General features: G+C 44.6%; 1 protein-coding gene across 4 annotated transcripts in view; it reads left to right on the top strand.

Moving 5' to 3' along the window:
* The window catches only part of srgap2 (SLIT-ROBO Rho GTPase activating protein 2), a 58,846-nt gene extending 33,504 nt beyond the window's left edge, over positions 1–25,342 (top strand). For 3 of the 4 annotated variants that reach the window (XM_037101738.1, XM_037101737.1, XM_037101740.1), the window contains 21 exons: positions 4,276–4,438; positions 8,372–8,434; positions 9,963–10,178; positions 10,503–10,631; positions 11,379–11,600; positions 11,730–11,831; positions 11,910–12,107; positions 12,219–12,303; positions 12,863–12,890; positions 13,183–13,213; positions 13,920–13,980; positions 14,212–14,289; positions 14,390–14,524; positions 14,620–14,725; positions 17,970–18,194; positions 19,723–19,802; positions 20,154–20,352; positions 20,747–20,884; positions 21,040–21,271; positions 21,359–21,469; positions 21,551–25,342. In XM_037101738.1, the coding sequence (XP_036957633.1) occupies positions 4,276–4,438; positions 8,372–8,434; positions 9,963–10,178; positions 10,503–10,631; positions 11,379–11,600; positions 11,730–11,831; positions 11,910–12,107; positions 12,219–12,303; positions 12,863–12,890; positions 13,183–13,213; positions 13,920–13,980; positions 14,212–14,289; positions 14,390–14,524; positions 14,620–14,725; positions 17,970–18,194; positions 19,723–19,802; positions 20,154–20,352; positions 20,747–20,884; positions 21,040–21,271; positions 21,359–21,469; positions 21,551–22,114 (3,166 nt within the window). In that variant the 3' untranslated portion in view covers positions 22,115–25,342. The remainder of the gene's footprint in view (positions 1–4,275; positions 4,439–8,371; positions 8,435–9,962; positions 10,179–10,502; positions 10,632–11,378; positions 11,601–11,729; positions 11,832–11,909; positions 12,108–12,218; positions 12,304–12,862; positions 12,891–13,182; positions 13,214–13,919; positions 13,981–14,211; positions 14,290–14,389; positions 14,525–14,619; positions 14,726–17,969; positions 18,195–19,722; positions 19,803–20,153; positions 20,353–20,746; positions 20,885–21,039; positions 21,272–21,358; positions 21,470–21,550) is intronic. The other variant, XM_037101739.1, reaches the window with a different exon arrangement.
* The last annotated feature ends 1,029 nt before the right edge of the window (positions 25,343–26,371 follow it).

The raw sequence follows: 26,371 nt of genomic DNA, 5'->3' as shown, positions 1-26,371 counted from the left end.
ATAAATAGAGGCAGAGGATCGTTTCCATTTAGCTAATTATGCCTCCTTGTGTCCTCGCTCCTCCGTCTCCAAATGTTTTAATGCTTTAGACTCATCTTTGAGCAGGGAGGCGCTCTGAACAGGAAAACACAGGTGCGTGCAAAATGGGCAACACCCTTTCTATTAAAGTGTGTTGACTGATTTATAACTAGCTGATCTAAAGGAACTGTGAACATTACCGCAGTATCATATATCAATCGGTACATCATTGGCGCAATACCCTGTTATTTCTTTTTCCCTTTTCAAACTACCTTGGAAGTTGTTTAAAGGGGCACTGTGCAGTTTTGAGAATAATTTCAGACTCAGTATTGTATTATTTACAATATTAATGAGGTAGTGATACAAATAAACAAAAAACAAGGTGTTCTCAGAGGAAAATGAATTCCCCAGAAAACTGTCTATATTTGGTGGCCCCTACCACCTTTCTAGCTTCAAACAAAGGTAAAACAGAGTGAAATGGTTATTATGGGTCAGTCTATTCATGTCTTCCCCAAACTGCATAGTGCACCTTTTTAATGCACGTTCTCAGTGCCTCGCTCCACGCCTCTAACAGAGAGCAACAGTAGCTAATGTTGGTTTAGAAATGTAGTCCAATATCATAATAAGACAGCCGACTCATGAATAGATGAATTTCTTCATTTGATTAAGCAAAAAACAATTTATTACATTTATTTAGTCGTGTCTACATGGCAGTCAATACGAGTTAATGCTTGCCCCTCAGGTGAAATACTACACTTGCTGTGATTTCATCCACCAGTGAACAAAATCAGGAATCAATAACTGTGCAGCAGCCGTGTCTCTTATCTCCGGAGCCTAATGTATCATTTTGTTAACAGTGAAAAGGTGTAGCATGTATTTAACTGCTTGTTCTTGGAATTAAGTCCTAAAAGAAATAAGAGAACAGCTCAGTAAAACTTTGCTCTTCAGCATTAAATTATTATTGGTGTTTTCACTGTTGAGGAAGCGCTGTTTGACTTTTGTAATAGACTGGATCTTCCAAACTGACCGAAACTGTTGAAAATGACTGGACTCTTTCCTTGTCTGCTCATCGTCTTTCTGCCTCGAACTTCCTGTTAACTATGACCTGCTCTCCTGACACCTTCCTCTTTTTTCCCCCTGTGCTGTTCTTGTTCTCTATTCTGTTGCATTGCACACTATTCCAAAAACGATCATTTCTCCACTGGGGGTAAACCCACATCCATGGTCTCTCTCTCTCTCTCTCTCTCTCTCTCACAGGCACACATATGCACGCACACACACACATGCACACACACGCACACACACAGAGGCACAGACTAAAAGGGATCGATAGGGTCTCTAAACGAAACCCAATTCCAACCAAGAGGACATACCCCCCCACACACACACACAGACGCACACACACACACACACACGCACACACTCCCTCTAGCTCAGATCGATACTTAGACAGTGTGTGTTTCCCTATGATGGGGGAGGGAAGAGGAGCAGAGGGGGACGGAGTGCAAAGGACAGAGAATAAAACATGTAGTCGAGCAGCAGGTCAGCCACTGCAGCTGATCTATCAAGATGTCACAAGGCAATAAAACGATACGACTGACTGACTGACTGACAGGGGTTCAGTCTTTGCTTTTCATTTCTCTTTCTGCTCCTCTCACTCCTCTTCACCCAACATCTGTGTGTTTAACAGTCTCCCTGCATCTGCTGCTGCTCAGTCCGGGTGCCACAGTGGAATTTCAGCTATTTTCCGGTTATGCGTGTGTATTTTTGTGCGTCTGAATGTAGGTGTGTGTGTGTGTGTGTGTGTGTGTGTGTGTTTGCCTGTGGCTGTTTCTCCGTACAGCCAGGCGTTGATGGTGCTCCAAGCAATGTGGGGTGTGAGGGTTGTGTGTGTTGATCCCGTGGAGACCCCTGGTATTCCTGCTATTTGGCAGACTGAGTACAGCAGTGGTGGGGGGTTACACGGTTTAACTGTATTGTGTGTGTGTGTGTTTGTGTCTGTGTGTGTGCCCTGAGGCTGACAGGCTGATTGGTCACATGGAGAAGCCCTCACAAGTTGCCCAGTGATTCGAAGCCTGTATGCTAAATATTAGGCCGGTTTCACTGTTAATAAGCTGCAGCCCTTTCTACAACCCACGCCTACAGCGACATACTATTTCAGCGTGGTTTTTGGGATATGCCTCTAAAGATCATGGACTGACATACTGCGCTGCAGTTTGGTACAAGAGCGCAACATTATCCCTAAGAAACAATCACAAAATACTCCATCTTAATCCCGAGCTGGAAAGTCGTTCCTCTGACTTTGGTGTGTTCATGTGCGTCATGTCAGAATGTGTTGTTTCCAGCAGTTGGAAGGGGGCTGCTATTAAGATTATTAAAGGAATCAGGGTCCATGTAAGTGTAGCAGTCCAATCAGTACAAGTGTCTTTACAAAATCTAAGTAAACTATAGTTAGAAATCATGTAATACAAAATAAAAACAAAGAAAATATCACACATCAGAATCATCCTGGATCTCATGTTTCTAATTGGACATTGTGCTGGTGTTTTGTGCAGCCAGAGCTTTAATGGTTCAGTTTGCGCCAGTCGTACAGATCCCCCCGCAGTGTTGCCCCCTTTAATGCTGCGCGCCTTGATCCTGAATGTAAATGACCATTTCGCATTTTCCCTCCAGCGTGAGTCACTGGCACCACCTGACCCCGCAGACCGACTCCGTTCCCAGCGCGTGACCTTCGGTGGGCCGGCGACATTTCACTGTTCACCTTGTGATAGCTAAGGGTCAGAGAGGGTTAGGTGATATTTCAGTGCCATTACCATGGTGATCACTGGAGGGCTGAGGCTGACATGTCACATGAATAGGCAGGTCGGTGGCTTGAGCAAATAAGAGGAACTGTTTTGGTGGAGAAAAAAAAAAACAAAAAACGTTGTGCAACCAGAGAAGACAGACGCGCCGGAAAACAAACAGACAGCAGAGAGAAGTCTGAGTGCGTCCACATGACCATATTGTTCAGATTTAGCATTCGACACGTGGAGAGCTGCAGCGTTTGGGCTCCATAATTTTTTGCGTAGGTGGATATTATGATTTCTTTTCCTTGAAGTCATTATTGTTATTCCACTTGGTTAGTCATCTGACCATCTGACCAGTGACAGCCAGTACCAGTATATCGCATCACTATGACTCATCTCATCAGACACGCACCCACACACACACACGCATACACACACACCCACACACACACACACACACACACACACACCTCCCAATGGACACCACCCCCTCTCTATCCCCCTCGGTCAAAGACTTTCTCTGTCTGTCTGACCTTGTGTATACTTGGGTCACTGCTCTACTTTTCCTGACCCCCATCTGTGTGTATCTCTGTTTGTGTGTGTGTGTGTGTGTGTGTGTGTGTGTGTGTGTGTGTGTGTGTGTGTGTGTGAGGTCAATGCCTCGCAGCTCTTTACTGTCTCTATCCACTTAAAGCTCCTTTCAGATGCACAAAGACCTTCTTTCATCCACTTACACTCACTCATAATCCATTTTACCCACTAGATCATCCATGGATCATCCATAACACACACTGTACACACACACACGTGCACGCCCCCCACACACACACACAGACACGCACACACACACACTCACACAGTAAAACATGTTGTGCATGCGCCCTCTGAAAGGGCTTGTTTTGTCGTGTAGGCAAGGCATTGACAGCATCGCATTTGTGTAACCGCTTTATGGGCACTTGAAGCAAAGACAATGAAACCGTATTGAGCCATTAGACAGTTAGTGAAATCATTACAGTCTTTAAATCTTTCACTTCTCGCTCTCTCCCCTTTTTCTCCCTTTTCTTTCGGTAACAGCTGTGCTCGTGGGGGAGTCTTAACTCTTCCTGCTGAGTTTTGTACCCTGGCTGAATCCCCTGTTTGGGCTGGCTCACTGACCGTGTGTGTGTGTGTGTGTGTGTGAGGGTGGCTGATATGTGCATAAATCTGTCTGGGCATTAATTCCCTCCCCGTCCTTTATCCTAATGTCTTGTCTCATCTTTGTTAAAACAGTGTGTGAAGAGCGTATGCCTTTCTCTGTATTTTGTGCATATTGTGTGTGCACATCAGCAGCATGAAAGGGTGAAATTAAGAGATGAAAGAGACTTAATGTTAGTCATTTATTTAAAAGGATTCCCAGAGGTCCTTGAATAAGTTTTTTTTTTTCTTCTTTTTTTTTTTATTTTTAAAGTGCTCCTTACCTCTCTGTGTGCAGGAAAGAGCAGAGCATTTTATCACCGGTGAACTGCTGGAACCTGTTGCTGCTTCAGGTGAAGAGGGAGAGCCGCGACCACGCCACTCTGTCTGACCTCTACCTCAACAACATCATTCCCCGCTTCGCACAGATCAGCGAGGACTCGGGACGCCTCTTCAAGAAGGTAACACGCGGCGTCACAGATCGAATCTTTTTCAAAGTCATTTTTGTTCTGTTTTAGGGGTGTTATGAAGGGGCACAGAGGGTAGGTACCTGCTCCTCAGGGTCAGTCTGCAACGAGCCATACCATGTAATGAGACTTATGTGTTGGTATATACAGTGGAGGATATGAAACCCTGGTACTGACATAGGATCAGCCCTCAAATTAGGTTTTTATCTATACTTGATGTAAGCCATGGTTGCGTTTTTTAACAGTTCTTTGAAAAGCTTCTTTTTTTACTGTTCTGTTTCATACCACCATACCACAGGATACGGGCAATTTTACGCTGGTACCTATTCACTTTAGCTTAATTGGTGCCAAATTGATGAGGCCCATCATAATGATTTAAATGAGGCTCATCTAGACTTTTATATGTTTTGGCCTTTGTCAAAACTGACATCCAGAGTTCAGTTTGGTCTAATCTTTAACTGAAGCATCTGCAGATTGATTCCATATCTGATATGTTATGACTTCCTTAAGTTAGACACAATGTTTAAATCTTTGCTCCCATCTCGATTGAGCCTGGCGGAGACTTGCACTCTATTGAGTGCGCTCTTCTTATCAAGGAGCTGATTTCAGTTCACATTGTAGAATAGATGGCTGTTGAGTGAGATTTAAGGTTTATGAATCTTAAAGGAGATAAATGCTCATTTTCAGATTCATAATTTACTTTGGGTTACTACTTGAATAGATTCACATGCTTTAATGCTCCAAAAACACATCAGTTTTTTCATACTGACCAGTGCTGCAGCACTATATTCCCCCTCTGTATGAAACACTCCGTCTTGTAGCTCCTGTCTCTTTAATGCCAGTATTCTCTCTGATTAACCAGTCTGATCTGACTGGTCAGTGCACACATGCCTGAGCCAGCTCCACTACCAGCAACAGATTAGCTGTTAATAATATGTCTCCTTTAAAATAACTGCGCTTCTACCTTACCTACTGAAATTATTGTCTAATAAATATGTTTTTGTGTCACACCAGTTGCTGACATGTTGAATCCATGTGATATTGTTGCCCTGTCCATCCACCCCTCTCTACGGCATCTGTTTTCTGTCCCGTCTGATTTATTGACTGACAGCGAGTGAGCTGAACCTCGGGCCAGCCAGGAGAGTTTATGTTGCCTCTGTCTCATACAGTAGCGTCATTCTTGTCTCCTCTGATCTCTGCCTCGGCTAGTCTGGGAGCAAAGAGACGAGGCAGACAGAGACGGAGGAGATGTGGAGGAAGAACAGAGGAAGAGAGAACTGAGAGAGTTGGAATGGAGACAGAGGACAAGAGAGAAAAGAGAGAGGAGATGAAAAGATTCCTCTGGAGATCAGAGCTCGTAGAACAAATACCAAGACTGAGTCAGACATATTAGGCCAAACACACACAGGCTCAGAGCAGGTATATGTTGTCATACCTCACATCTACTGTAGTTCTAACAGTTGAACATCATAAATATGCAACCACTTACCGCTCATGTTTTCAATTTACATGCAGCTTTTTTTGCTCTGCATTACTTTTCTGCCAGATGAGATGATTTTGGTTGATTGTTACGTCTTTGTTCTGGATTTAAAATCAGAATCTGGTTTAAAAATGTTATAGTCATGGTAAGGATATGGTGTGAGAAAAGAATGTGCACAGCGCTCACAAGTCGAGTGAGATAAGTGTGTGCGTGGAAGGCAAAGTGAAGCAGTCTGTGTTTGGAATGTCATGGCAGAGGCTGCTGATTCCCAACCAGATAGGTTGTCTTTGAACCACAGTCTGATCGTAGACGATGGGAACTCAAACCTCCCTCTGCCTACACTTTCTCTCCTTTCTTTCTCTCTCTCTCTCGGTCCAGTCATTTTTTATTTTGATGACGCTGGCTGTTCTTTGGCACAAGGGACGCTTCCATCGCGTCCGGGTCATAAACAGGCTGCACACAGAGAATGCACTGATGGCTAATTAAGCAGATAATTAGTTCATTTACAGCATTTCCAGTCAGTGCCATGAATTACTAGCAGTGCCAGGGGCCATGACACACACAGCTCTCACACGCACGGCTCATGAGAAGAACATCATGATCCGTATTAGAGAAGTGGACACGTTCATCTCAGCCAGTGTGGAAAGTAGTACAGAATGATCCTGTCAGCAGCACAGTGGGAGTGTGTCTGAGAGCCTGTCAGTGAAAGAGAGGAAGTACTAATGAGTCGAACTGTATTAATGAGCACACAGTGTCGACCTGGACCACAGACATCAGGGCTAATGAAGCGTGCTAGTTGCCAGTTTATGTTGCGGTCTTGCCGAGGCAGACGGACGACCACAGGTAAAATGAGAAGTCCAAAGGTCAAGATCCACAGTTGACAGATAGGTGGGCTCAGCCACGGCTGATTGCTTTTTGATTGGCTCTAGTCTGGCTGCTTGTCACCTAATATGTGCGTCCTACAGAGCTTTAAAGAGCGAGGGTGGGACAGGCTCAGTTATCCCGTTACCTTAAATCTCTTCCCTGTCGCTTCCTCTCTCTGCAGCCTTCTGTTCCTGACCTTTGCGCCCTCTGTAATTCTCCCAATTTTTTCCCAAGACGGTTTCACTTTGCCCTGCCCTCTGTGCTTTGATTGGCTGGTACTTCTGTGTTGTGATTGGCTCATACTGGCGGCCTCTGTGTCGATTTGAAAGGGTCTATTTTAATGCAGAGATTTAATCTTTGGTTCTCTTTTACTCCAAAGAATGACTTTTTTTTTTTTTTTTTCTAAACCTAACCGAGTAGTTCTGTTAATCTAAACCAAACTGCAGCTGACAAATGAAGACATGAATAATGCTTAAAGTCTTTCTGCCAGAAAACTTCCCATCAAACGGTACATCACAGTACAAAAAGCACTAGCCAAACACAGCACAATAGGGCAGGAATAGGTGACAGTTATTTTTGGAAACAAAATAATGCTTCTCCCAGATAGATTCAGTATTTTGATCCACAGCCCCGACTCTCTTTCTCTTCACCCTTCACCTTTTTTTACTGGCTCACCTCTGAACTCCCATCAGGCCACAGCCCGCCCCCTTCTGTACCCTCTTCTAGGAGGAGACAGATGCTCAACATGCGCTGGAGAAATCTGTTCTTGCTTTCATTCTGCATTCCTTGGCCTTTTTTTTTTTTTTCAGCTGACTTTCTGTGCTTTTTCTCTCTCTTCTCCTCTGTTCTCCCATGTTTGTCCTCCACTCTTTCTTACCTGCAATCTCTCTGTTAATTGTCTGTGTAAATTTGTGTGCACAGTTTGATAATCAGTTACTTGTTTATGTGAGCCTAAATTGTTGCTTCAAATTGCGTCTTTTGAACAACCAGCAGGCCAAAACCCAAAGACTCTTCATTTACTATTATAAATGCCAAACAAATTGCTAAATCCTCACATTTAAGAAGCTGGAGAAATTTCTTTAGGCCAACTCATCGACTATTTGCTGCAGCTCTAACCTACTTATTTCTTTCTTTTCTGTGTGTGTCTACTGATCTGTGGGCTGCTGTGATGTCATCAGTCACTCGTGGCTCCTGGCTGTTAATGTCTGGAGAATGGCAGTGCCTGTATCACTCTCTGTCCTCCTTTCTGTGTCATCTCGACCCCCGTCTTCAGCTCTGTTGTCCTATTACCCTCTCCATCTTGCTCCTTTTCCTCCCTGCCAATGTGTAAAGATCAGTATCTGTAGCTTCCTACTTTAACTCCACAATCCATCAAGTCTATTACTGCCCCGGTCATTTATCTGGGCCAGCGACTCCCCCGCTCCTGTTGGGCCAGAAAATCTAGTCCTGATTGATGACGGGCAGTTGGTTGACCACAATGACTGGGACACAGAGGTGACCAGGTGGACGGTTGGTCACACTGATGCCGAGCTAATGGTTAAGGCTTTTTATTTACATTGATCTGTCTTTTTCTGTCTCTGCAGAGCAAAGAGGTCGGCGTTCAGCTGCAAGAGGACCTGATGAAAGTTCTTAATGAGCTTTACACGGTAAGAGAAACCCACTCATACGTGGATACATTACTATGTTTGTGATATCTTGCATCTTATGCATCTCAACAGAAAGAGCACATGTAGTGATAGGGTTAGCAGCCTCTTATGGGATGTGGGATGTTAAGGCTAAAGAAAATGCTTGTACTTTATTTAACAGAGTATTTCACATCAAACTATCAACTACAAGTAAACATTCTAATAGACACATCAATATGACATAGGCAGACAACACAAAAAACATGAAATGGAGAACAAGGAGGCAACTTGGCTATATTCAGTTAAGGATTAAAGACTTTTAGCCGCACTAGTGTCTTGGCTCAAGGGATGGCTGTTGTTCAGTTTGTCCATTTTCATGCAGACTGAAATATTACAACAGTGGATGGATTAGGCCGTCACACCAAATCACTTGCAGTGGGGACACGCCAGTCCTCCCATTCATTTTGAGTCAATGTAGTGTGTTTAGGCTTCGTTGGGGTGCAGGGGTTGCCAAAAATGAACACAGTACCCTGCTTCGAAAAGGCTGACACAGAAACAACTTTTGGAGTAATGCAGTGCGGTGGCCAATCCCATAAACTGGCGATCAGGCAAACTGGACAACAGTAAACAACACCACAAAACTTTATACCTGCTAAACATCAGCACATGTCAGCATGCTGTCCAGGTTTGGCATTCAGCTCAGTATAGCTTGGCAGAGGCTTCTAGCTAGCATGAATGTGGATTTGTTCACATGTGTATGTTTTATAAAGAGATTTAGAGAACGAAACTGAATATACTGTACACTCGTCCTCTGTGAGTCACTGTTGTGTCCGCCCTTACTAATTGGACAGTCTGATTTGATATTTCAGACATCATGACAGCCTGTTGTTTCGGTCCTCTCACGCTGTCAGGAGCATGGTAGCATCCGGTTACACATGTCCATGGTACTGCCAAAAGGACTTAGGCAATCAGAGTGTGTTTCACTGTCTGTCTGTGTGTGTGTGTGTGTGTGTGTGTGTGTGGGCAAAGTTTCCTCCCGCAGTACAGCCCTGAGCAGCAAGCAGCTACATAGCTTCAGCTGAGCCAGGCCCATAAAAGCAGGTCTTATGCTGTAATTACAGTGTATAGTAAGAGATAGAAATAGATCTGGTTTGAGTGACGCGCACATGCTCACATGCATACCCATAGACGGGCCAGTGTGTCTGTCTGGAGGGGATTGAGCAGTGTAATAATGGCTCTGGTGGTGGTCACTGGAATAAGGCTGACAGTGCACACACACGCTCGTTTCATGTGTTTAACCCTTCATGTCAAGCTCATCCCACCATGTCGTGTAGTACAGTAGAGGAGGCTGACTCATTCTCTGCAGTGTTTTTGAATGCCAGCGCTAGAAGTCCCTTCCAAAAAAACTGAAGTGTATTTGAACCTCCGTGCTCCGCTCTGCTCATTATCCTGGCTGCCGTAATCCCACTTTTGATCCGGAGCCAAGAACCGAAGTAAGAGAGAGAGCGCGCGCTTATGTTTGCCCGCAACTCTCCGCCCTTGTTCCCAGGTGATGAAGACGTACCACATGTACAACACCGACAGCATCAATGCCGAGTCCAAGCTGAAGGAGGCGGAGAAGCAGGAGGAGAAGCAGATGGGACGCTCCGGTCGACAAGACGACCGACAGACGCCACGCTCCCCCGACACCCTGGCCAGCATCAAGAGCGATGAGAAACCCGTCCGGCGCTCCAGCGTGAAAAAAATCGAGAAGATGAAGGAGAAGGTGAGCTGGGGTCGGATCTGTGGGGGGGGGGCTGTCTCAGAGTGCTCCACCTGTTGTTACGCTGGCTTACAGTGTGTCTCATGAATGATTTATGAGTGCATGACTGGCTTATTGCTAACCTTGTCTACTACAGCTGGGGCCTGTCACAGCAACACAGTTCTCCACTTCTTATTATCCATAATCAATACTGAGGCGTTTCACTCTAACACCTATTATTCCCCTCCCTTCCCTCCCTCCCTCCCTCCCTCCACCTGTCATTGCCCTTCCTCTCTCCCTCTTGCTGGATATCTTTCCCTCACTCCCTCTCTCTCTCCCTCCTACCAGAGACAAGCCAAGTACACAGAGAACAGGCTGAAGGCCATCAAGGCGAGGAACGAGTACCTGCTCGCTCTCGAGGCCACCAATAGCTGCGTCTTCAAATATTACATCCACGACCTCTCCGACATCATTGACGTGAGTATCAACACACTCAGTTACTCTGTGTCAGCAATTAACATTTGCAGAGGTGTGTGTGTGCGCGTGTGCGCGTGTGTGTGTGTGTGTGTGTCTAACCAGTGGTGGGCCCCCTCGGTCAGTCTCTTCGCATTAGCTTCAGTGCTCCTAATGAAGCCAGCAGACCGGTCACCCTCTCTGCTTTGCTTCCCAACACTCCACACATCAAAGTGGTGTTGTGTGCCCCCACACCCGACCCTCCCCCCCATACAGCCAGTGGCCAAAACAACCAGACGGCGTGGAAGAAGTTCATTTTCTGACGGATAAAAACATCCTAACTGCTGGCTGGACTGTTTTTCCACCCACATGGACCTGGTTCTGCTCTGATTCGTCTACCTAATTTTGAACTGTTGGGAGCATAAAGGAGCAAAATAAATTTGGTTCAATAACTAGCTGGTAGGACGAATTGGCAGACTTTTTTTTGACCCTTCGTGCAAACTGCAGACGAGAGGTTGTTCTGCATTGTGCACTCTCCTTCCTTGATTACAAATGTCCCTGTGTGGTGACATGTTCAGGGTTTACCCCACCGCTCGCCCAGTGTCAGCTGGGATCAGCTCCAGACCCTCCGTGACCCTGCATGGATAAGCACTTACTGAAACTGAATGGATGAAAGAATACTTTTCTCAGACCTATGTGAGCCCAGCCTTTTGCCCAAAATGTGATGAATATGTTGTCTTTTTGAGCCAATATTGCGTGCTTGTGTGACAGTGCTGTGACCTCGGCTACCACGCCAGCCTACACCGCGCCCTGAGGACCTACCTGTCTGCAGAACAAAACGTAGAGACGTCCAAACACTTGGGCCTGGAGACGCTGGAGGGAGCCACGGAGAGCCTGGAGGCCAACGGAGACAAACAGAAACTGATGGAGACCTACAACAACGTCTTCTGCCCTCCGGCTCGCTTCGACTTCCAGTCCCACATGGGAGACACGGTACAATACAGAACCTCTTTTTTACAAGTTGAAGTCTGTGCACTGGGAAGGGCAGAATGTTTTAAAGATGATCTCAAATTGTGAAGTGTCTCATTTTCCACTGTGCTCTGTGTGCTGGGGTGGGTGTAGATGGGAGTGGTGTGTGCGCAGCAGCCGTTGGAAATCGAGTTGCTCCAGAGGTGTCAGCAGCTGCAGTCCCGCCTGTCCACGCTCAAGATTGAGAACGAGGAGGTCAGACATCGTTTGGTTTTTACCAATTCATCTGTTTGCTCATGTGTTGACATCTCCTCTTCCTTTACTCTCCATCAGGTGAAGAAAACCATGGAGGCCACTCTGTCCACCATCCAAGACATGGTGACGGTGGAGGACTACGATGTCTCCGAGTGCTTCCACCACAGCAACAGCATGGAGTCGGTCAAGTCCACTTTCAGCGAATCCTATCTCAGCAAGCCCAGCCTGGCCAAACGGCGGGCCAACCAGCAGGAGACGGAGCAGTTTTACTTCACGGTCAGTGCTGATTGTTGTCATCGTCGATCGACAAAAGCCCCTTAATTGACCGAACTTTGAGCTTTCCTGCAGTTAAACGAGACGACGTGTCTTTTTTTTTTCGCGCTGCAGAAGCTGAAGGAGTTCCTGGAAGGCAGGAACCTGATCACCAAGCTGGAGGCCAAGCATGACCTCATTGACAAGACCCTGGGAGAGAGTGAGTGGGACAGTCATAGCTTGAAGACATTGTCCTTGTGTGTCCTGTACTGTTTAAGTGTGTGAAAGTGTGTGCGTGTGTGTGAGAGCCCCCCCAGTTGGAGGAAGATGGATTCAGGAAAAGCCTGATGCCCAGAGGCGGAATATGGAGCAGATCAGGGAGATGAGTGGTTTACTGGGACACATTAGTGCCCAAGCAAGGAAGCAGAGAGAGTTTTAATATATCTAATAATCACAAGCTGTGTGTGTGCCTGCCTGCGTGTGTGTGTGTGTGAGTGGAGGGCTAGGTCACAGTGACAGTGACCATATGTGGATGCAGCTGTGTGTTTTTGGTCTGAGGAGGGGGATGTTCCTCAGACCTGAATGTGTCTGTATTTCCACAACTTTACAGGAAAGCCGTTCTCAAATAGTGTGTGTGCGTGTGTGTGTTCGCAGCTTTAAGCAGGAAGTTTGTTTCCCCGTCTCTGTCCATCTGAAGCCGTTTCCTCACGTGTCCTGCTTCTACTAAAACCGTCTATCTCTCTCTCCCCTCCCCCTCTTCCTGTTTCTCCCTTCTTTAGGTCAGAAGACTGACTGTTGCCTTGCCAGGTAGGTGTGGTGAAGGAAGGAAATATGCACACACACACACCCACACACACACACACACACACACACACACACACACGTGCTTACACTTTGCATATACCATAGCAGCCTTTGAGCTTGATTTCTTGGCAGCCGGGGCTATTATTTTCCCCGTCACGGTTTATAGATATTCTCAACACATGTGCGTATGTGTCTGTGTATACAAACAGAGAGTAACCAGAGTATAAATAGACTTTCTCCGGAGACATAATGACAGACTGCCGTTTGTTTCTCTCCCATCTCTCCCTCTGCGTAGTGGACGGAGGAACTCGTCGGTACGGAAGCAGGTAATTATCTGCCATAAGTGTCTGTGTGTGTTTGTTTCTGAGAGGCCGCCAGCTCAGAGCTGCCAGAGCCTCGCTTTTAACTCGTGCCACATGTTTTCTCACAGGATGTATGGACACCTAGAGGTTGGCGGCACTTTGGTTCAACCCCACACGTAATGTTTTATCTGTGGTTGAACCCGTTGGTGCGCTGTAATCCAATCTGAAACAACACTGAAGTGATCGAAGTGCTCCTCCGCTGGGGAATCTCATGTTTGTGGCGCCCCCCTGTGGCCGGCTTTGGTTTTGGCCATCAAAGATGCATAAAAAGAAATACACAGATTACTCACTTCAAATTAAATGATACATATTCATATGCATATTAAAAGCCACAGTGGAATTCCTCTAACAATGGGTACATACTGTAGATAGTCCAACATGCCCTCCACAGCCTTCACCTCCCAGAGATTTTCTGGAAACCCCAAACAAACAAAGGGAAAAGGAAAAAGCACCGTCTCCTAGCAACAGCTGGGTGCTACTACACCCCCCCCACACACACACACCCATACACACACACGCACACACAAGTGGGTGCACCGATGCATGTGCGTGTGCAGACATGTGTGCAGAAATCTTCCTGACAAGAAGTGCGCTGTGTGTGTTATTTTCCACACCAGTCTCCTGCCTTGCCTTCCTCTATCGGGAGTAATTTCTTCTCCTCCTGTTTCAGGACTCCGGTGAAGCCATTCCTCTGATGGTCGAGAGCTGCATCCGCTTCATCAGTCGGCATGGTGAGCGAAACTCTCCAGGGGAGCATCAGCTTTTCCTGTGCACTGATTGGTTGCATTGTTTGTGTCAAGTTTGATCTGTCCTGGATAAGATTTAAAATTGGGAATTTTACTACAATATCACTGCTTCAAGCAAAGAATATGCCAAATCTCCGGAACGTTAAATCTTGAAAATGTAAAAGGGGATCTTATTTTGATGTAACACCTGTTTTTTGTGTGTTCATGTCTGTGTAGGTCTGCAGCATGAGGGCATCTTCAGAGTGTCAGGCTCTCAGGTGGAAGTCAACGACATCAAGAATGCGTTTGAGAGAGGCAAGCCAATCATCCAGCAGGAAACATGAGCATTTTAATCAGTTCATCCAACACTTTATAATCTTTTCCCTCCCTCTTCCGGCTTCTCCTCTGGGTATAGGTGAGGACCCGCTGGCAGGGGACCAAAATGACCACGACATGGACTCCATTGCCGGCGTCCTGAAGCTCTACTTCAGAGGGCTCGACCAAGCCCTCTTCCCTAAGGAAGTCTTCCATGACCTCATATCCTGTGTCTGTAAGTGTCTCATCCTTTCGGTCAGTTCCGTGTTTATTTATGTCCTTGAGTGTGCGAGTAATCGCCCCGTGTGACATGGCTATGTTGTGTTCCAGCGATGGAGAGCCTCATGGAGCGGGCAGTCCACATCAAGAAAGGTCTGCAGTCTCTGCCAAACAAAACCCTCATCATCATGAGATACCTGTTCGCCTTCCTTAACCAGTGAGTACCAACACACACACACACACACACACACACACACACACACACACACACACACACACACACACACACCCCAATAATCTTAAGTAAACTAAGGTCAGAAATCGACCAAATATAGTTGATAATTGAACGTTTGTGGTTAAGTTAGTAGTTGAACAGTAGTAGTTGTATTTATGTTATGTACTGGGTGATGACATGACATGCAAAAAAAGATTTAAACTTCCAAAGAACTGCACAAGAATTACATTGAACTGTAATTAGGATGTGTCAATAAAACCGGTGTGACAGTCTCCACTTTTTATGTTTGAGTTTCAACATATCTTCCAACCTCAGGCATGCACTACAAAGCAAACCAAATGAATGTTTGGTTGCTGTTGTAGTTACAGAAATAGTAACACCAAAGTCACTTAACACAGTCTTCATACACCGCTGCGAAGCAGTCTCAAGAAGCAAACTGGGATATTACCTAAAATAGACAACTTTTCAACATTCCCTCCCCTCCTAGTATTTCCCTGTGGTATTACTGTTGGTGCTGGTAAACAACACGGCTTCAGCTAGCAGCCTGGCTACCAACCAAAGCAATGAACAACTAAGAATTCCAATCTGAGCTTGAAACTCTGATCTCAGTGCTGTGGAAAAGGGAGGGTAAAACACCTGGTTGTATAAACAAGTAGACAGGTGTTGTCAGGGCCGGCTCTAGCCATTTTGGACAGTGGTGCCAGATTAGTGGGCCCTTCTCCAGCAGCTGTTGGAGGCTTCCGCAAAAATGTCCTGAGTGCATCTGGACAGTTACAGAGTAGATAAGCCTGACTATTACTGTACACGCAAAAAAACATAGCTGCAGCACACAGAGAAGGACAAACAACTGCTGCAGCCTGCACACGACTACTTGAAACAGTGGTTCAGCATAACACATTATTACCTACTTGTGATTATGCCTGAGTAAAGCAAGCGAGGTTGCACTGCAATTAAATAGTTATACATGCTCAACATTATGGGTGACTATTTGCCCGTATGGGTTCAGCAAAGTTCAGTACAATGTCGAACACTGTAGGTGGGAGGAGGAACACCGAACAACATCAGCAGTCAACCAGACAGCTGCAACAGTTAAACAGCCAAATAAGCTAACAGGCTTGACATTTAGATGATTCATAAACATCCTTAGCTGCTAACGTAGCTTCATTATCTAGCATTATGAGCCAGTTCTTCTTTTTTTAATTTAAGTTAGCTAGTACAAATGAAACATCTTTATACAAGACGTTCATTTGTACTAGCTTACCCAAATTAAAATGAAGAAATTATTATTATTGTTTTTGACGATATGAAACCAGCATTGTATTAACTACAGGATGGTGTAATTTTTTTTTACTGCTATTTATTTACTTCAGAATGATAAGTTATAGCAAAGAACATTGTCTATCACAAGTTTAATCAAAAGCAGATTATGGCACACTTGAGAGGCTTGTGTCAATATTCTGCAAAGGTTCATATTCACAAAATCACACAAGCATTTCAACACATGCTTCATCAGATTTCAACGCTAAAGAACACCAGATATTCTCAGCTAAGCACCCAGCCTACATCAGTCTCTACGATTAGCGCTTCATAGGGTGTAGGGTGAAAAAGACTGCAATAATTACTCCGACCAGAACAAAATGTGGAGAGATGACAGACCTGCTCCTACACATTTTCTATTAATGCTCATGTGAGTCACAATGAGATACCATTCCTCAAATGCTTTCAGTATCAGTTGCTGTACAAAAACATCTTCCAGTGTACCAAAGTCTGCTTACAATAAAAGCGGCTTTCAATCACCATAAACCACAAAAAGTCAGAAGACAATCAAGTGCAGCATTTCTGTGTGTCTGTGTTAAGAGCGCAGCATAATTTTATGTAAGTCACACAAAATTTTAAACCTACTCAGCCATTTATAAAATGTTGCCTTTCAACAGTTGAGAAGTTTTGTTTTTTTTTACCCCACAGAAACTCATAAACACCTCAAATAAACACCAGGATGAGGTCAAAAGAACTTAATTTGGCCTCCTCACAGTAAATCTAAACATCCTTTAACCTCTGTGGGAAGTCAAGTATGGAACCTAATGACAGTCCGAAGTGCAAAGAATATTTCCCCCTTGAGGAATGGTTGTGTTTTCTACTTCAAGTCAAGTTTATTTGTAAAGTCCAATATCCCAAATGCCAAGAAAAAGTGAACCTCTTAGATTTCCCTGGTGTGTTGCACAATTAATCATAAAATATTATCTTGAGTTTTACAGAATCAAAATAATGGATACACTTAACTTTCCCTGAGATGGTAACGTTTAAATAAAACATGTTTTTGTGTATTTATTGAGTTATTTACACAAACATTTAAAGTCAGGTTCAGAAAAGAATGTGAAACCTTGATTTTGATTGACCTTATTTTACATCAGTGTCCTAAACCAACCTGCATCTGTTGATCATGTCGATTTATTGATGATGCTACTTTGCTTTTATACTCCAAACATTACAACAAGTGTACAGTGTTTCCACAATTAAACATTATCTCTTGTTTCAAGGTGGTACATAACATTGTCCCAGTAACATTCGACATAAGAACATTCAAGTTGCCAGTTTAAAGATGCAATATGTTTGAAAACATTCAAAACTTCACTCAAAATAAAAAAGAATGTGAAGAAACATTAAGTTCTGATGTTATGACATAGTCAATTTTAACCTTAAGTTTGTGATTCACCTTTTAAAAGCTTTTTATGCCATCTTGCTTTATCTGAAGTCTGAAGACAAGGACAAACTCTACCAAAAATCATCGGCTAATAAGGGAGAATATTAAGAGTCCATGACATAGTGTGTTAGTTAGGACACAAACAAAATGGGACCTGAAATTTGAGACCCCTGAGTAACTCAAGTGGCCCGGGGCAGCTCGTGTGGACGCAGACGGGGAGCTTCTTCTTTTGCTTACGTGATTTACAGTCAACACGATGGTCCTGCTTCTCCTCACACACTAAAAACATACACAAACGCACATCACGGCGGCGCACAAATGGAGTATGATGCGGGCTTGGGTAGTGTTCACTGTCCTGACACACACAGATATGCATTCACAGCTTATCCACACGCAGTGGTGATGGAGACAGTAAATGATGTGTCATGGTTGTTTGTGTGCACAGTCGGTTTGTATACATATTGTGTTTAAGAGAGAAGGATTAGGTAATGCCCTCTGAATGACTCTGCTTTCCCTTCCGCCCAGCTTGTCTCAGTACAGCGATGATAACATGATGGACCCCTACAACCTGGCCATCTGTTTCGGCCCCACCCTGATGTCTGTCCCCGAGGGCCACGACCAGGTCTCTTGCCAGGCTCACGTAAACGAGCTCATTAAAACTATCATCATCCACCATGACACCATCTTCCCCGGACCGCAGGACCTGCAGGGCCCCATCTACACAATTCCTGGAGCTGGAGACGACTTCTGGTGAGTGTGTGTGTGTGTGTGAGGAGCGATAATTCATGTGGGGGTAGCAGGACAGCAGGAAATGTCTTGTCCAATTGGTATCTAACTGGAGGGGGGCTTGGAGATGACAAGGGGGCTAGAAAGGGAGGGGGGTGGGGGTTGATTTAGGGGCTGCCGTGGAGTGACGGGGGCTCAGTCTGTCTGCCCCGCTCAGGGCCAGGGGGCCACGAGGATCAGCTTTCCCTCCATCACACAGCAGATTAAAGCACCGCCTGACCACATTGGCCTGGGAGAGCACAGCATGCACACACCACAATGCACACAGGGGCCAACTTTCAATTTTACTGTAATGACAAGCCCCGGCACCAGTTATTATGATTACTGCCAGTCAGTGCAGTTGTTTAGACTGTAAGACATACTGGAGGAGCAGCTCCCGCTCTCTGCTGTAGACAGAGTGTAGACAGAAGGTGTTTTCACACTGTCATGGCCTGGCCAGAGAAGCCAATCAGCTCATGTGATCAATACTGTACTTAATTTTTGGACAGTGGGAAGTTTTAACAAATGAGTCTCCATTTGACTTTGAATTTCCAGCCAGAATAATGAAAAAAAAGAATAGTTTTCCTCCTCTGTAGTTCTGTCTATATGTACGTCTATATTGTTTTGATGTGAGTTTTGGATTATGTCAGCCTTCTCTTGCATGCGCAGATGGCACACCACTCTTCAGTGTCAACATCCCATGCACTCACAGCACAAGCATCTCATCCATGAGTAGATGCGCACCTCCTTCTGCACACCGATACAGTGAGCAGGTGTAGTTTGTTAGAAAGAGAATATCTCCTCCATGAAACAAGATCCGTGGATTATCATTAGATGAGCCACTTCAGGAATTGCCTTGAGGCACCACAAGTTGAGTGCCATTTCATTCCATTGTGCACAAGAGAAGTAGAAGTAGACATAAATAGCAGTACAGGTAGGAGGAAAAATATGCACTTTTTATTTTTGGGGTTGAACTGTCATTTTAAAAGGTAGAGACAGAGGGTATTTGATTGGTTGATTTCAGACTTACTTCATTCAAGACAACAAAATAATAGCGTTAATTTGCCCTCCAGAGTTTTACTCCTTGCAGTGAGTCATCACTGCACCCAATACGATGTGCCAGCGCCACACTTCATTGTGTAAATTGATAACTCTACATACCTGCTAGGGTGGAGGATGTTTTGCAATTTAAAAAGTTGAATAAAAAGTGAAAGAAATGTTGAGGTCCGGTCAGTTTTCTGCGTTGGATCATCTTGGACTAGTGTCTAAGATCCAAGCAGAGACATTGGGCACATTTTCAACAAAAGCTGTGGTTCCAGGGAGTGAACAAGTTTCCTCCGTCGCTCTAATCTCAACACTGAGCGGTGGCGTGGCGCTTACGCTATGAGCTTATGTGATTTAATGGAGGAATATGAGGTCAGACTGTGAGTCACCAGCATGTGTTGTCAGTCTGACACTTCTGAAGTTGTGTTGCGTGTCCTCTAACCTCATCTGCCTGCTGTGTCCACATCAGTGACAGTCCACACTGTGAGCCCCCCCTGGTGGAAGAGCCTGCGCCCGACACCGTCTCAGTCGGCCACAACAGTGAAGATGGTGCGTGATACACAGAAACCTGCACACTCACGTGAATACATGCTGTACATGGCCATGATTTACTGTATATGATCTTGTCACCAGTTTACGAGATCTCTTCCTGCTTTTCTCACCAGTTACTGTGGCTCTAACCAGTTAAACCAGCTCACATTCTGCTCCCCAGTAACCTGTTAATTATGCTGCTTTGTTACTCCTTTAACATTTTTGCAGTCACCAAACACAGCAGCACTAACCTGCTATGCACTAATCTGGCTTCCCTTCTCCTTCTCTCTTTCCTCCCCCATCTGTTGCTGCCCCCACCCCTGCTTCTCCGTCACTTCCTGTGTCTGTCCACCGTCCTCTGAATCTCAGGCTCCTTGGCTGTTTCAGAGTCCGACCCGTTCGAAGCCATCGCTCGTTTCGACTACTCCGGCCGGACTAGTCGGGAGCTCTCGTTCAAGAAGGGAGCGTCTCTGCTTCTGTTCCAGAGAGCCTCCGATGACTGGTGGGAGGGACGACACAACGGTGTGGACGGACTGGTGCCACATCAGTACATTGTGGTCCAAGACATGTGAGTCGCTGGACTTAAAAATATCAAGCGCAAGGAGCAGAGCAGTTTTACATTACAGAGTTTAACATTTTACTCATGGTCTTTGATACAGCAGTTTGGGAACAGCCATCAAAAGAAACTGTCCTCTGTAAAAAAAAAAAAACCTAAATAGAAATGACATTTGTTCTGTAATCTGATCAAAAGTAAACACAGAAAGTTGTCCACTGGAAATCCCCGTAGCTAAGGAAGTTAATCTGCTATGAGACATAGCAAATTGTATACTAGCAGAATAATAGCAGAACAACTTCCTTGTCAATTTTCCATGTTGTATGTCATGCAAACAGAGTCATCTTTGTCTGTCATTAGTATGGTCTGAATGTGAGAGACACATTTTCTTCTTTCTTGATCGTCTCAGGTCTGATGGGGGCAGGGGAAGTCCAAAACCTGACGTGGACAGCAGGGACCTGCTGGAGGAGAGGGTGTCCACTAGAGGCAGCGCTGCTTCACCTACTGGAGCTCATGTGGCTGACATCTACCTGGCCAACCTGAACAAGTGGGTGGCGTGTACAAATACAGACTATTTACAGTGTTATCTGAGATTTTTCATTTGCAACAACAACAAAACAAACCCACAAGATTTGAGACTGGAGGATTGATTTATTTTAATGGAAAAAAAAAAAATGTAACTGAAACGTTTGTCTCCTTCAGGATGAGGAAACGTCCAGAGTCCGGGAGCATCCGAAGAACTTTCCGGGGCTCAGAGAGCGACAGTACCAGTCCGGGAGCCAGCGGAGGGGGAGGGGGAGGGGGAGGGGGAGGCCCGAGAACAGCTTCTCTTCCTGTTGGCGGGGCCTTGGTGAAAGAAACTGGAGACAAACGGCCCGTCAGTGCTCACAGCATCCTCAACTCAGTCACTCGGCACTCCTCTCTCAAGACCAAGGTACTCTAATGTCTTCAACAGATAAATGGGGTGGCGGGGTGTTTGATTCCAGCAAGCTTTTCAATTGACCGCATTTTGAACATTTAGGTGGAGAGTCCTCAGCTACGCAAGACAACCACAGCAGGGCGCTCCAAGAGCTTCAGCAACCACAGACCACTGGACCCCGAGGTCATCGCCCAGGTGGAGCCCAGCTCACAGGTACGCATCAGTGACACCCACGACTGCTGCTGTGGGGTTTTTAATGCGCAAGTTAACTTTGACTTTACTGTCATGTTGCAGGACATTGAGGCTGCCATGAGCTCTGCCCTGAGTGAGCTTACTAAACTGGAGAGACAGAGCACCTCAAAACACACGCACGCCCCTGACGTGGTCCTGGACACACTAGAGCAGCTGAAGGGTGTGGGTGGCGGTGGGGGAGGAGGGGCGTCGGAGCCTTCCAGTCCCCTCCACTCCCGCCTGTTGCGGGACAACGAGGGCGGCTCCTCTCACGGCCACCCACTTCAGCGCAGCGCCTCCTCTGCCAGCGACGTGCCCTCCTCCTTCCGCCCAGCCAAGAGCCAGCCGAGGAGCCCCCTCCCCTCCGCCACGTCCCCCTCCCTCTCCTCCTCCTCCCTCTCCTCATCCGTACCTTCCTTCAGAGAGCTGCGCCCGCCAGCGACGAGACCCAAACCGGTGGTGTTCCCGAAAAGTGGCGGAGGAGCCTGCAGCCCCGCCATGGGTTCCCCGACCTCTACTGTGCCCCCTACGCCTCCTCCCCCACCCACAGGCCACACACACTCTCTCCCTCACACCCCTCCACCTCCACCTCCACCCCAGTCTAACGACAAATCCTGCCCGGCTTAGGATTCTCTCAGTCTGATCCACCTTACTGATTCTCACAAACTCTTGGATTCTTACAGCTCTTCTAGCAGGTGCAGAAAGCACTTCATTTGTTTTCACACGAGACCTAACCCACTACTCATGTGTAGCATTCACTTCTCGGTGTCCAGGCGAGTTCTTAAGACGCCGTGTTCCCTTTAGGGTGTCGAGAGTTATTTCTGCCCTCTCCCTGCAGCTCTGCCATCACAGGCGTAGAATAAGATGCTTTCTCTTTCTTTGCCACCACAGAGATTCCAGGGATCGTCGGACTTTTAAGATCTCGTACAAGGGAACAGGACTCAGGACAGGCACCTACAGCTTACATACACTAGTTTGTGATGTTTGAAATGTGTTTGAGTGAGCGTGCAAGCGTGTTACTTGCCTTTTACACACAGAATTAAGTGAGGAACAAAAAGCACTGTTTGATTTTTGTATAGTAGACATGACAGAGTTTTTTTGTTTTGTTGAGTTTTTCTTTTTAATGACCCATGACTAGCGGACTGGAAGGGAGTGTTTGATTCCTGAGAATAGACTGTGAAATTCTAAGCTCTCATTCTGTGTAGAAATGAAAACTCACTGACTCGCTGCTTCAGAAGTGGAAAGACTGCAGATTACAGGTGTTTCCGATTGATGGTGAAAGGAAAGAAAACTGGGCCAAATATCAGTGTAAGTCATGTGATCAAGAGCTTTATTTTATCTCTTCCTCCAGTGTTTGATCTGTTGGTGATTTTTTTTCTATTATTATTATTATTATTATTATTATTATTGTTCAGTACTAGTACCACAACAGGAGCATAGCAGGAGCAGCGCTCTCCAAAACATAACAACAGTAACTCCAAATATAGCAATAAAAAGAATGAAAGCTGGTAGTTTGAGGCATTATGCTGCTTCCCTCCTGCAGCTCTATTGTGTATGTAGAGGACCACTGAAACCCAGCATTTTTATAGGTAATGTTGAATCGCACTCACACACGGGCACACGCATTTTCTCCAAATGGGTGTGTTTTTTGTGGCAGCTAAACGCCTTTCAGGTTTTTCCTTGCATGCTGGGGCCATAGACATCAGTTTATATATCAGCAGTGCCAGCTAGAGGACGACTTCAAAACAAAGTTACAGCTTGCTCCTTTAACTATATCCTTCAGACTTAACAGTAAAAAAAGGGGTTTTATTATTCTAATGGTGTGTATGTATGTGTAATAATCATGATAACTGGAAGCATGGAGCTGAGGATCCTCCTGAGTGTGTTTAGATAGAAGCACAACCAACCACCTCATCCGATGCGTTCTTAAGCAAAAGTTTGCTTTTATTATTATAATTATTTTTTTTCCCAGTTGTTTATTAATGCTCAGATGATGTAATGCTAAACATTTTGAACTGTGTAGCTGTCTGGGTGTGTGCATGTGTGTGTGTGCCTGTGTGAGCATGCAAGGAGTATGTATGCACCACTTCCCACCCCTGCCCCCCCCCCACCACCCACCACCCGTCATCATGGGATGCCGCTCGGCAGCAACTATATGGCGTAACACACAGGAAAACCCTTCAGCTAGCAGCAGCCGTGCTGAATAAATAAGCACTGTGTATGTGTTGCCAAAAAAGTCTGCAGGGATACATAAAATGTTGTCTTCAGTTGCTCAGGTCCAGTGTGCAGGATTTGGGATGATTTAGAGCCAGAAATAGAATCTAATATTCATAATTACATTTCCATTAAAGGGGCAACATGTTGTTGGAAAAGTCCAAACTCGGCATAACATCTGAATAAACAAACTGTACTCAGAGGAAAATAAGGTCCTCAGAACACCGTTTGAAGCTTGAAAGGTGGCAGGGCCCGCCAAAGATAAACAAAGTTAAATGGTATGAGATCGTGTTGTCCTTTAAGGTCAGTTTGTTCATTCAGTCCTGAAAACAAAGAGAGATTATTTACTTTTGTTTAGGCATAAAAAATCCATCAATAAAGGTATTTTTTCTGATTAAGTTTTCTTTGTCAAAAAAAAAAAATACATAGTGCACCTTTGATTATATATATATTATATAATTATTTATTCACTTGATAAGAATCACTGCATTTTCATTACCTTCGAATGAGCATTTTATATCTTTCTCAAACTTGTTCAGAGTAAACCATCTGCTTAAGTAAAGTATTCTAGGATATTTGGCAATGTTATACCTTTAGTTCAGTTTTTCCTCTACGTGTGAACACTCTTGTAATCAATAAAGGATCGCAGACTTTTTAGTTGGTTGCCCTCAGCAACCTCCCTGCTAGATGCCACTAAATCCTACACACTGGACCTTCAAAAGAAAGAGGCGAGAAAACCCCAAACCCAGGATCTTAGACTTTTCCTTTTTTAAATATAATTTGCTAAAATGTATCTTTGCATTATTAGATCTGATGAAGAATTGAGGATTATGTGAATCATTTTGTAAACACTGACTTCCAAAGTTGAGGCATGCCATTCATGGTAAGCTGAATAACACCTTTCCTGTCCTCGAAAACAGTATTGATTGAATTCTGTCCTCATATTCCCCATCTTCCCCTTCCTCCATCCTCCTCCCAGAGAGACGGCACATACTGCATTCCTGTATGTTCTCCAGGTGATGAATTATAACTGTAAAGGGTTTTTTTGTTTTTTTTTAAATCTCTGTATACTGTTGTGTATGACCTGGCGTATTTTGTGTTGCTCTTACCTCATTGTGACAGCTAGAGGGAGTGTGACCGTGTATGTGTGTGTGTGTTTGCAGTGAACTGATCGACGCACACAGGCACTCTCACACATACAGACGTGCATGTGGTTGGTTGGTTGGTTGGTTGGTGTGTTTTGTCCCGGCCGTTGGGACTCTTCTTCGATCTTAAATCAATCATCGTGCACTTGAACAACTTGGCTTGCGTGTGGACTAACTGTGTGGGGATGAGTTGTCAGAATTGAATATTGTTAAATATGCATTTTTGTGTCCATTTGAAAACAGCAGAACTAAAAAAAAAAAAAAAAAAAGACTGTAATGTCAAATCTATTTATAGTTGTCTCTGTATTACTGGAGAATCCTGTGTTCAGATGTACTTTGTATATACAATGTTGTACATTACAGAGGTACACTCTTTTTTGGTACAATATTGTACAGTAATAGCAATAGTAGTTTAATCAAATAGGCCTTATATAATTCTATGTGTAGTTCTTGTAGTAGATCTGTTTTTTAATAAACATTGCTTGCTATAAAGATTCTTGAATCTCTCTGATTTTTGTAACAATGAAAAGGGCCAGAATCCAGAAATGTGATCAGATACCTCCAAGATTATCTAGTTATACTATGATACCATCGGATATCATCATATTTGGATCTTGGGGATTTTGCTCAGTGACTGACAGAATATATTGCCCATTTAAATTCAGAACATCATCCGCGAGTATACTGTTGAAGATAATGACAAAATACATTGAAATCTGAGTCCGGTCAAGAAAGTACAGTAGTTATAAAAGGTGATGTGAGCGACCCAGTGCAAAGACGTAAGCGAAGCACAAAATTGAGGGTTTGACTTACCAAAATGTTTATATGGTCTGTTGGAAATGAAAAAGCAAAGTTTGCTTAGGCTGTGCAGACAAAAGAAGAAGCCTCATGGTTTACTTTCATAAAGTTCAGAGACTCCCAAGAGGCTGACTTAAAAAAAAAAAAAAACCCCATGCAGTCCAAACTGAGGCGTCTGAGACTCACCAGCATGTTTCTAGAGACCTGCATGACCCACACAAAAGGCAGTGAGGCTTTTAATGTGATTGAACTGAGATTCAAACCAGGAACCTGAAAATAATGTCAGAGAACAAATGTACACAGAATTAAAGTGAAAATAAGAAAATAATTAATTGAACTTCTCCGGCTGATCGGGCCTTAATAAACAGAAAAGTACCTGAGAAAGAAAATTAGATTCCATAATGTATCATAACTCTTTTAAATGCTTTTCATATCATGTGCGATTTTGTCCAGAATTTGTTGACTTGATATGAAGATGTAAATATCTTGTATTAATCTTTAGAAGTATATTTCAAATAACAGATTGTTTAATCACTTTTTCTATTGATTGATTTGTCTTTTAAAATGTTATTAAATGCTGAACAATCAGCTCCAGTGACATACTGACATCATTTTATTTGGTCAAGATACTAAGATAATATTACTGTCCGAGCTGGGGGGGAAAAAAAAAAACCTTCTGACATCTTCAGGGTTATTTTTTCAAACTTTGAAAAGCTCTGACCATTAC

The sequence above is a fragment of the Acanthopagrus latus genome, chromosome 6 (genome assembly GCF_904848185.1).
Source record: "Acanthopagrus latus isolate v.2019 chromosome 6, fAcaLat1.1, whole genome shotgun sequence".
NCBI lineage: Eukaryota > Metazoa > Chordata > Actinopteri > Spariformes > Sparidae > Acanthopagrus > Acanthopagrus latus.
This window is presented reverse-complemented; position numbering and strand designations above follow the sequence as displayed.